We start from the raw sequence: 12,007 nt of genomic DNA on the forward strand, positions 1-12,007 counted from the left end.
AATACTATTAAGAAATTCGATGGGAAAATGTTCCTTTTCAGCATTATCTGTTGAGTCAATGGAATCATCACACAAATATGTGTGAAACTCTCCATCAAGTATATCCAAAATTTCTTCATTTAAGTTTTGAACATGCTCATTTTTTGGACAAAGAATTGCACGTTTAGATTTTTTTTTCAATATTATCTATAGATATACTATTTCCAAAGGTGGCTTCAATAATAGATCCGTTACAAATCATTTCATGGGAGATTTCAATAATATCCGTTCCTAAATGAAAACTGCTATCAAGTTTGCCATCCCCAAGTTTTACTAACCATTTACTATAAGCAGAATCCTCTGATCTCATATTTGTGTAAGAGACAACTTTCTGAAACATCCCCAAACCCTGCAGTACTTTAAACTCGTTTGTACTATGGCCGATCGCATAGCATGCGGTACAATACTGAGACGTTGTCGAAAATCCCCTCTGAGAAGGAGAACTTTCCCACCAAATGCAACATTCAAATTCATAATTTCTCTTAGTAATCTATCTATGGCGTTTATAGCATGACTGGATGCCATGGTGCTTTCATCAATAATAAGAAGTTGGGCCTTTTTAATGATTTTAGCAACTTTGCCCTTTATATCGAGTCTAGAAATTGAAGTTTCATTTAATGGAATTGGTAATTTATATTGGGAATGAAAGGTTCTTCCACCAAGAAGTAAATTTGCAGCAATTCCTAGACGCTGTGGGTAAAACAGTACCACCACGACCTCTAATATAATGTGTTAAAACTTTATACAGATATGTTTTTCCACTACCACCTGGACCATCCAAGAAAAAGCATTTGGGGTGTACAGTTTGATCTTCGATGGCTGAAGTTATAGTCTGAAATGCTGCCGACTGTTCATCATTCAGAGAATTTATCAAAACCTCTGCCCTTTGTTGCTCATACAATTGATCACATGTATTTGCATTCGTTAATAAAGGATAGTCCGGAAGTTTGAAATGTGAACATTTCATTCCATGCAATGTGAATACCTCCTGAATTTCGTGAAGGGCATGCGTTTCACAGTTTACACAGGCACCTTCTCTTCGGTGTAATTTCCAACAGAAATCTTCAATAAAATGAGATTTATTCTCATCCCATAATTTGTCTGCAGCAGAAGGATATCCAAACACACATATATATGCAAAAAGTTGCCATAGTTGTTTGGGCATATTAAGGATGATTGCATTGTCAATCGTATCTTTCCTGATAGTGTCATCAAGTAATAATCCCTGGTGTTTAGCAGTTTCACGAAATGTGTCATAAGTTAAACCTCCTACAGTTCGCAGAACCTCAAAACTTACCGCACCTTTTACATGCAGAAGCAAAAGTCTAAGGTAATATCGTTCTGGTTCTCTAAAGCTCACAGTGAACAGTCTACCTAATACTTTATTCCCACCCTTTCGGCGTTTTGTCCACAAAGAATTATTAAACACATAATGCTGTGGAATCTCCCAATAATAATAATTACATGCATCAGAGTCTTCTCTATTCAATAAGAACCAAGCCATCAAAGTTGAGTTATGCCTTTTAGCCCTATCTAAAACTTCAGCAAAATCATCTGCATGAAAATATAAATTCTGATCATTTGGCAAATGAATAGCTAATCTTGTGGTTGCATGAGATTGGTCATGCATTTGCATTCCAAAAAGTCTCCAAACAGCCTCAGGAGCGCTCACATACCTGGAGTCAATGAAGTCCTGTACTTCGTCATGATTGATAATATTTTTTTCAGAAATTTGAATATTTGCACAGCCGTGCCCTTATAGATGTATTTAAATAGATATTTGACACTTCCAATTGATGCACAGACTGCAACATTTATATGACAGTTATACTTGATGCACAAATACGGGTTATAAGGGACAATCCAAGTATTATCGACAATTTTATTTCCAATGGAAATGGTGCTACCAGATCTTCGTTTGTATTTGGGATGTCCATCAATATTTCCAATGGTCGCACTTTGAAATTCTTTTGGATATCCCTTTGAACATTTTCCATTTTCCATACATGGACTACTTGGATTTTGCATTCCACATGGTCCATGTACCATATTTGATTTTACAATTTGAAAAAGTCGAGGACACTGGTTGTCATCTGGAATTTCTGCCTTACCTATATGGTCAATGTCATCTTCTGAACGTAATTTGTTCTCCTTATCTAATATCAATAATATGTGAGCGTGAGGCAGTCTGCGTTTCTGAAATTCAATGACATGAATCTTAGCTATTACTTTGCCAAATAAATGGAATTTACATATATCATTTAAAAGAGCGTTCAGCTTAATATTAAAAACTCTGGCTACCAAGTCAGGTCTGTTTTCAACTTTTTTCTTTTTAAACATATTTTATTGATTTTTTTACAGAGAGGAAGGGAGAGGGATAGAGTTAGAAACATCGATGAAAGAGAAATATCTACCTGCTGCCTCCTGCACACCCCCTACTGGGGATGTGCCCGCAATCAAGGTACATGCCCTTGACCGGAATCCAACCTGGGACCCTTGAGTCTGCAGGCTGACGCTCTATCCACTGAGCCAAGCTGGTTAGGACTGTTTTCAACTTTTTGCCAGCGTTGTAAATTGTTTGTAATATCTGCCCATTTGGGGTTGCATGTCATGGTTATGAATAAATCGGGCTTGCCATACTTTGTTACAATTGCCATAGCATCCTGATATCGCTGCTGCATATTTCTGGGACTACCCTCAAAAGATGATGGAAGTATTATCATTTTACCAATCGGCACATTGTCATTTTCAGATCTAGATTTGAGATAATCCATCAAACCACTATCTTTTTCAACTTCAACTTAGATTGGTTTGCTTTAATGAAATTTATCCGATTGGCCTCCATTTTTGAATACGAATCCACAATAAACTGTTGAGTTATTTTTCCTGCATTTAAAATAGGATTGAACGTGTCCCTCACAGAGAGTTGAAATCCATAATACTGCATTTGGGTGACTCGTGTCCTTACATTTTATCTAGTATTATTGTTGACTACACTGTTGTCTCTGAGTCTTGATGCAATATCTGTTCCCCAGCCTTTTCACCATGTGGGAAAAGAATAGGACATGTCATTGCATCTAATGTAGGAAATAGGATATTGACTTGTTTCATTTTAGTAGCGTTTGGATTGTTAGGATCTGGTTTACAATGAATGAGCAAGTCCCTTTCAAAAGGAGGTTCTCCATCTTCGTTTCTGAATATGACAGCAACGTCGGTTACACGGGAAGAATTATATCTACCCGGATCACTGTTCCGATCGTATTTAATTGCCATTGTTACCTCTGTGGGAGCAATACCTTTTGCTGCTGCTTCAGATTGTGCTTCCTTTTCTACCTCATGTAGCATCTTGTTCGATTTTGTTAATTCATTGATTTCATGCATGAGGTTGTTGATGTTGATCATGAGTCTTTCTGAGCAGCCCTGGTTTTCTGGCATTGCTAATCTTTTACTTGTAGCTTCGGCTGTATCCAAAATATAGAGTTGAGCAAACTTCCGAGAAACACCATCTGAAGGGTGGAAAGTTGCATTACGGTGATAAACTTGTCCGTGTATTCTAAAACAGTATGGCCCATATCCTGATGGCCAGGCAATATTAGCACCCATGGAAGCAAAAGCAAAAGAACTATTTATGGATCGAATATTTTCCATAAAATTTTTGCTGTCAGAATCTTCGTTTGTCATTAATCTTTTTAAATATATGGGTAATCTGGAAAATGTATATCATTTGGACAGACTTTCCCTTTGCTACAACATCCAGTAAATTTCCCATCGAATTTTCATCCGAGATATTTAGGGATAGGCAAAATTCACATCTCACAGTCATTCCACCACAACTATGTTCGAGAATTGCATCCTCATGTACTCCATTTTCGCTGAGAAGGCAGTTCCTACAGGTATTGGTAGTACTTGTTTTGGTGACTTTTATTTTTTTTATTTTTTATTTTTATTTTTTTAATATATTTTTATTGATTAAGATATTACATATGTGTCCTTGTCCCCACGTTACCCTCTACCTCCCCCCCCCCCCCGCTCATGCCCTCACCCCCCCACCCCTGTTGTCCGTGTCCATTGGTTAGGCCTATATGCCTGCATGTAAGTCCTTTGGTTGATCTTTCCCCCTTACCCCCACTCTCCCCTACCCTCCCTCCAAAGCCCGACAGTCCAATCAATGCCTCTCCGTCTCTGGATCAGTCCTTGTTCATCAGTTTATGTTGTTCATTATATTCCACAAATGAGTGAGATCATGTGGTATTTATCCGCTCTCCAGTTCCATCCATGCTGTGGCAAATGGTAAGAGTTCCTTTTTCTTCTTCCTCTTCTTAAAGAATACCTTTCAGCATTTCATATAATGCTGGTTTGGTGGTGATGAACTCCTTTAGCTTTTTCTTATCCGTGAAGGTCTTTCTCTGACCTTCTATTCTGAATGATAGCTTTGCTGGATAAAGTAATCTTGGTTGCAGGTTCATGCTTTTCATCACTTTGAATATTTCTTGCCACTCCCTTCTGGCCTGCATGGTTTCTGTTGAGAAATCAGCTGACAATCGTATGGGTACTCCCTTGTAGGTAACTGACTGTCTTTCTCTTGCTGCTTTTAAGATTCTCTTTGTCTTTTGCTCTTGGCATTTTAATTATGATGTGTCTTGGTGTGGTCCTCTTTGGATTCCTCCTGTTTGGGGTTCTCTGCGCTTCCTGGACTTGGAAGTCTATTTCTTTCACCAGGTGGGGGAAGTTTTCTGTCATTATTTCTTCAAACAGGTTTTCAATATCTTGCCCTCTCTCTTCTTCTGGTACCCCTATAATTCTGATGTTGGTACGCTTGAAGTTGTCCCAGAGGCTCCTTACACTATCTTCATATTTTTGGAATCTCTTTTCTTTTTTCTTTTTCAGTTGGGTATTTTTTGTTTCTTTGTATTTCAAATCTTTGACTTGATTTTTGGGATCCTCTTGTCTGCTGTTGGATCTCCGTAGATTATTCTTTATTTCAGTCAGTGTATGCTTAATTTCTAGTTGGTCCTTTTTCATGTCCTCCATGGTCTCACTATACTTATTGAGGGACTCATTAAATTTATCGGCGGTTTCCATAAAATTCTTGAAAAACCTTATAAACGTGGCCTTGAACTCTATATCCAGTCGTTTGCTTTCCTCCATTTCTGCCATTTGTGACCTGTTTCTTTGTCTCCGCATTTTGGCTGCTTCCCTGTGTTGATAGAGTGGCTTTGTGTGCTAGGTGTCCTGTAGGGCCCAGTGGCTCAGCCTCCCCAGTTACCTGAGGTGGACACTCTTGGTGCACCCCCTCGTGGGCTTTGTGCACAGTCTTGTTGTAGCTATGCCTTGGTTGTTGTAGGATCACTGGGAGGAATTGACCTCCAGGGCAACTGGCAGCGAGAATCAGCTGCCCTGATGATGCTCAGCTGTGTAGCAATGCAAGCCGCTGTGGGGCCTTGGGCCTTCTCTTGGAAGCTCTGGGTCTATCCGGCCGGCTTCAGTTAGGTAATTACAGGTTGCAAATGGCCGGGGCATTCATATGCAAAAGCCTCTGCCGCAGCCTGGGCAGGGCGGGGTCTCAAGAAATCAAAGGGCGGAGAAAGCAGTGATGGCGGAGCCTCAGCCCCGCCCTAAGGAGTCTCGAGTCCCAGTGTCCCGGCAATGGCTGCAAGCACCTCTGAGGGAAAGCCGCTCTCAAGCTCGCCCGCTGCCAGACAGTCCAGTATCTCCCCGTATGAGTCCTGGGTCCCCAGAGACTTCCCGGAACCGGATTTCAGAGCCCTCGGGAGCTTGTGTCTCCCTCCGGATTCAAAAAGACAGCCGCGTCCTCAGGTGCCAGACCCTTTCCGCGCGCGAGCCCCCGTACCTCTGCACTCCACCTCCGCAGCTCCTCCCGCTCGCAGTGTGCTTTTCTTTCCTTCTAGTTGTAGAATTTACACTCAGCCAGCCCTCCTGTAGTTCTGGATGATGTCCACCTTGTGTTCTTGATGCATTTATCGATTGTTGTGGGAAGCAGCAATTTCCCGGTGTTTATCTATGCCGCCATCTTAGTTTCTGGTAGTACTTGTTGACTGTTCTCTAGACATAGTCTGTCATCGCCACCGCCTTCTTTCAACTTCAAACTTCTTTGTCTTTAGACATTTTCTGTCGAAGACGCCTCTGTTTTTCAGCTTCAGAGCGACGTTTTTCCAGTAGCTGCACTTCAGATACATTCTGTTGCAGACGCCGCCTTCTTTCAAGATCTGCACGTTGCTCTGCAGACATTTTCGGTCGATAACACCGGCACCTTTCGGCTGCAGAGCTACCTTGTATCAACCGTTTTTCTTTGGACATAGTCCTACCTGTCTACTGAAACGGTCTGAGATGCAGGTGAATGAGAGTCCTGCCTGTCAGGCCACTGAGAGCTGTGTGACAAACGGCTGATTCTGGATGATTCTGTGGGGGTGGGACTTCCTCCTCCCTGCTGTCAGTTTCCAAAACTGTCATGAGGAAGCTGGGATGACAGAGGAGCCACACTGTCCCATCCACCTGGGTCAAAGGCGGGAGGGCCGGTTGGAGGCGTGGCCGGTGGCCGATCGCTGAGGTTGTGCCCACCAGCCCCAGATTTCCCCGGAAGGGTGGTTGGGGCCCTGGCTGGTGGCGGATCGCCACGGTCCCGCCTGCCAGCCCTGGGTCGGGTCCCATACCGGACACCTGTCTCCCGGGTCACAGATAGCAGGCCCGAATTGTGGCAGGGCAGGTGTGATGGCGCTGTCCTGCCCTGCCTGCAGTATGCGAATCAGCCAGCATCTTTGTTGGCGGTTAACCGCCATCTTAGTTGGCAGTTAATTTGCATATCGCCCTGTTTAGCCAATGGGAAGCGTAGTGGAGGTACGGTTAATTTCAATCTTTGTCTTTTATTAGACAGGACGTTGACAGCCCCACTTAGAAAAAGAGAGTCCAGGTGTTGGAGTTAGACTTTACTTCAAACCCTGAATCTACCACTGACCAGTTATGTCAGACTTAATGGCTCTGAGCCTTAGTTTCTGAATCTGTAAAATGGGTTGTTGTAGGTGTTATAATGTACCCCACGAATCCCACAAAGGACACCCCAAGTCAAGAATTTGCATTAAGGAGTCATTTATTCAAATGACGGCCAATCTCGATGGCCCGAGTGACTACTGTACCGAGCTTATAAAGGTAAAAACCACATCCTGCTAGACGTTGGAATGTGGAGCTAACTTGCGAAAGCAGTTTGGACGGAAGCAGAATTGAGCAAAGTTAATAATCTCTAAAGGTCATCTACAATCTCAGTTCCTGGAGCCACTGAACCAATGGGAAGCAATCTTTGGTGGTTCTGGTCCTCAGGCACGGAAGATAACCTTTGTGATTTGGGCTGGCAACATAATGGGGTGATTTATGTGAGTTTCTAGGTCTCAGTCTGGAAACTGAGGTAACTACCCTATTGTTAAGGCAAGCAGGTATGTACAGAAGCCAAGATAGCAGGGTTAAACTTAAACAGCAGTTTTATACCAAAAAGATGGAGGTTACTGTTTCATAAGGACTCAGTGAGGTGATTAAACTGGGAGCACTCTGGAAAATGCAAGGCTTTACAAATGATGCTGCTTTTTATCACTCAGCCCTCTGGAATGCAGCTCTGTGGTGGCTCCAGAAACTGACACCCCCAGTTCTCCTGAACCCAGGCACATCAGTTCTAATTTGCATCCTACTCTCCAGCCAGAGAGTGGGTTTCTCCATACCCGGGCCCCCACTCCTTTTCATATTTCCTAGTTACCTGAGGCACCTCCCCCATTCCCACCTTGTTCTAAGAACAGACTGGGAAGAAAGTCCCGAGTCTCACCCCTCACCCCTAGTCTCAGAGCCCCAGCCTCAATCTTCTGCCCTGAAAGAATTCTTTTGATGCTTGGGGCTAATCCTTGGGAAGGGGTGCTGCCAACAGGACCTTTCATTCCTCCTGAGATCCCAGAACCCCGTCCTCCTTGGACCAAGCCTGCTCTTGGTGTCCAATGGCAGATGGGAGCCCACAGGAGACTCACTGTAGTTCCCTTCTACCCGTTACACTGCTAAGGCTGGCCCTCACAGCACTGCCCTGTCCCGCCCTGTCCCTGGCCCCAGTGAGCTGGCTGGCATTGCAGGTACCAGGGTGACCACGGGGAGGAGGGTGTGAGGGCTGGGGAGGGAGAGGGGTTGACAGAAGGCGGGGACTCTGGGGGCTGAGGACTATAAAGGGGCCAAGAGGAGAGCAGGGGACGCATCCAGCAGGAGGCAGGCACCTGCTTGGTCTAGGGCTTGCTTGCTCAGGACTCAGGGTAAGTGGGCTCAGTCTGCCCCAAGGTCTGGGGGACTCCCTGGGTCTAGGGCCTGGGATGGGGGGAAGAATTGATGGTTTGCAGGACGGGGGCGCCTCAGGAGGCCTGAGGTCCTGTGTGGATCTGCCTCTACATATGGACGAACCTCGCACCCTCGAAGAGCAATCTGTGACTGGATTGCAAATGTGTGTGGGGAGTGGTTGGTGGTGGCTGTGGACACAAATGTGTGAGTGCCTTTGAGCTTGTGAGTGATTGGGATCCGTGTGTGTGTGTGTGTGTGTGTGTGTGTGTGTGTGTGTGTTATGACCGTGATCTTCTGTATCTGCATGTCTCTCCCTGGTGGATGGGTAGTGGGGGTTCGGGAGGTAGTGAACCGCAGGAGCACACGTCCCCCCAACCCCTTCCCTCCAGCCCCAACCCCACATCTGCCTACTCAGAGCCCATCAGGCCTGGACTTCATGCGTCCTGTGCCTCCTGCCCCCTGTCCCACCTTCTCTGCTCCCTTTTTCTACTTTGCTGAGGTCCTGGCTGAGCTCTGGCTGCTGCACTGCTACGGAAGGAGCTGTCTACACTTGCTGAGGCAGTGCCCTAGGCGGTGGGGTGTCAGGTCCCAGCGGCTCTTTGCTTCGCCCTCTTGTCCCCAGGCTTGGAGAAGTAAGTGATGGGCGAGGGGTTGGGTGGGTTCTGCCTCCAATGCCCTCCACTCCTTGCTCCTCAGATGGCTGCTGCACGCCGCTGCCTCTCCCTGCTGTTCCTGTCCACGTGTGTGGCTCTGTTGCTGCAGCCGCCGCTGGGTGCCTCGGGGGACATACTAGAGCCAGACTACCCAGGGGACGACGCCACACCGGAGCAGTTGGCCCAGTATGCGGCCGAGCTCCGCAGATACATCAACAGGGTGACCAGGCTCAGGTGTGTACAGAGGGAGGGGGAGTGGTCCCGGCTCCTGCCCCTTCCACGTTCTTGGGAAAGCAGAACCACTCTACTGGCCAGGCCTCGGCCCGTGTGCCCCTGGAGGATGGTACCCAAGGAAGGGCAGGAGGCAGGTGGGCTGGCACCTGGGCACAGTGCTGGCTAGCCCCAGCTGCCTCTCCCCTCCCAGATACGGGAAAAGAGATCAAGAAGAAACGCCGTGGAACTTCTTGGAGTGGGGAGCCCCCAACAAAGTTGCCCCCAGGTAGGTTTGGTTCCCCGCCCTGTGTGCCAGCTCCCTGGGGCTGAAATGGGGGTGGAGGTGAGTTGGGGGTTTGGGGGGAGAACAGGGGCCCAGGGCTTGCCTGAGGCCGCCTGAGGTCTGAGGACTGCCCACTCCCCCTGCCATGTGCGGGCCTCTCCCCACAGGGAGCGCAGCCAGATGGACGTGTAAGCCACCCCCGCCTCCTCCGCCTCCAAGGGCAGTGCCGGCCCAGGTCTCTCCTCCACACCCGTGGCTCTGGCCAAAGCTTGCTCCCCACTCCCACAGGCAAAATAAAGCAAATCAAAGACATTGCCTCTCTCGTGTGTCTCTGTGGACCCTGGTGCATCAGGAGTAGCCAAAGGCAGGAGAGAAAGGGGGAGGGGACGGAGGGGAAGGGAAAGAAGGGTGTTCGGAATGGACAGACCATCTATGGGGCCATCAGAGCCATTGAGCTCAGCTCCACTTCACGGAGGGGCAAGTGTGGCCCAGAGGGAGGCAGCGACTCCCCCAGGGTCACTCAGCGAGTCAGGGAAGTGGCGCTGGAGCCTGAATCTTCCATTTCAGCACCTATAGGCTCTCCTGATCATTGGCCCAATAACAGCCCAGTGCCCAAATGGACCCCCTCCCATTCTTCCCTATAGTTTAGTGTCCTTGGCATGGGGGCAGCGAGACAGCCCAGCCCAGAGGAATGACTGGAGCAAAGACAGCCACTGGCTGCAGGATGGCACCAGAGCTGCCCTCCTGTGGCCGGTCACTGTGCATGGTCCGCTGGAGCACGTAAGGGGTAGGAGGCTCAGCAGCAGCCTGGCCCACGAGGGGGACTGTGAAGGGGAGGGGTCTGGAGATGGTGTCAGGTGCAGGTTGTGGGGAAAAGGAGCCTACTGTGTGCCAGGGCTACTGAACCTCACAGCACGTCTGCGAGGATGATCACTGTTATCCTCACCCTACAGAGGGGAAAGCAAGGCCGAGAGAAGTGCCGCAGTTTGTCCGAGGTCCTGCCCCAGATGGCATTCTAATAGAGGGTCTAGCTGACTCTAGCATCAGCGTTAGAGTCAAATGAGCTTGTGTTCAAACAGGAAATCTGCCACTTGCTGTCTGTGTGCTTTTGGGCAGGGATATAACCTCTCTGAGCCTCAGATTCTGCATCTGTAAAATGGACAGAATGACAGGGTTGTAGTGAGCATGACATGAAATGATGCAGGTGAAACATTAGCTGGGCCTTTGACCCAGGTAAACCGGAGCTTGCAAGGGGCAGACTTGCAATGTAGCCACTGGCCAACCGGCTGTTTCCATGAATAAGTGGAGATAACAAGCTCTTCATACGTGGAAAGAGTGGGGAGAGGCCCATGGGAGGGGCTCTGGAAGGCAGGCTTTGGGGGACTATAGGAAATATCCTTGAAGAACCAGAAATTTGGAAAGAACTTGTCCTGAGAGGTTGTGAACTCCTGGGTGCAGGAGCCATTCAGGAGGGGGGGAGGGGACGGGAGGGGAGGGAATGGGAGGAGGGCCATGGGGAATTCAGGTTCCATGGAGTGGGCTAACCTGTGGATTCCACACTGCAGGTCTGGGAGGGCCCAGAAGGAATCCTGCACCTGTTGTGTGTGTGTGTGTGTGTGTGTGTGTGTGTGTATGTGTGTGTGTGACTGGGCTTGTCTCTCCCCCTTTCCTGGGCTAGGAGCACCTGTGGATAAGGGAGAGTCATGGGGGTAGGGGTGGGAGGGAGAAGCGAGAGAATTAGAACTTTCCTGGTTCCTGGAATGGCTTCTCCTGCCCCCCTCACATTCTCAGCCTGCAGGGATGGGGGCCTGTGGGCTTGGTGGATGAGGGGACGCACCTTCCTGGGCTCAGCTCCTCACACTGACCCACAGCCATGACACCACATCATGTTTCCCCTCCAGTCTGGCTGTGTCTGGTGCGTGCAAAGGACCTGAAAGTGGAACCAGGCCCCAAGAGGCAAAGGGCTGGAGAGGAAGCAGCTGCCAGGCAAATGCATGTCTCAAGCTGATTCTTAACTTCAAGGGTGTGTCTGGGAGGAGGGCTGGTCCCAGCAGATCAGAATTTGGATTTGGATGATGGAGCCTGAAGACCTGACCCCAGAATGTTCTTTGCAGCTGAGAGGATGGGTTCTGAGTAGGGAGAGGTGTAGACACTTCCCAGCATCAAGAATTAGGCCCCTGCCCAGGACACACCTGTGAGTTGGATCTGCCCCTGCCCAGGCCTCTCTGATGGCCACCAGCTTCTGGAGGAGAGCCCCACTCTCTCACCAGCTTCCCAGGAACAGGCCTGGCTGGGCTCCCAGCCCTTCCCCTGCTCTGCTTGCTGCCAGCAGGCCTGGCAGGGTTCAGGAGGCAAAGGCAGGACCTTATGCTCTACACTAGTGGTTCTCAACATGTGGGTCGCGACCCCTTTGGGGGTCAAATGACCCTTTCACAGGGGTTGCCTAAGACCATCAGAAAACACATATATAATTACATATTGTTTTTGTGATTAATCACTTTGC

At 48.1% G+C, this 12,007-nt stretch overlaps 1 protein-coding gene across 1 annotated transcript; it reads left to right on the plus strand.

Moving 5' to 3' along the window:
* The first annotated feature begins 8,903 nt into the window (after positions 1-8,903).
* Positions 8,904-9,584, plus strand: LOC118672370 (pancreatic prohormone-like). Its single transcript, XM_036342016.1, has 2 exons — positions 8,904-9,242; positions 9,433-9,584. Exons 1-2 carry the CDS (start codon positions 8,995-8,997, stop codon positions 9,509-9,511), a joined length of 327 nt encoding a protein of 108 aa, XP_036197909.1. The 5' UTR covers positions 8,904-8,994; the 3' UTR covers positions 9,512-9,584.
* The last annotated feature ends 2,423 nt before the right edge of the window (positions 9,585-12,007 follow it).

The sequence above is a fragment of the Myotis myotis genome, unplaced genomic scaffold (genome assembly GCF_014108235.1).
Source record: "Myotis myotis isolate mMyoMyo1 unplaced genomic scaffold, mMyoMyo1.p scaffold_m19_p_17, whole genome shotgun sequence".
NCBI classification, from domain to species: Eukaryota; Metazoa; Chordata; class Mammalia; order Chiroptera; family Vespertilionidae; genus Myotis; species Myotis myotis.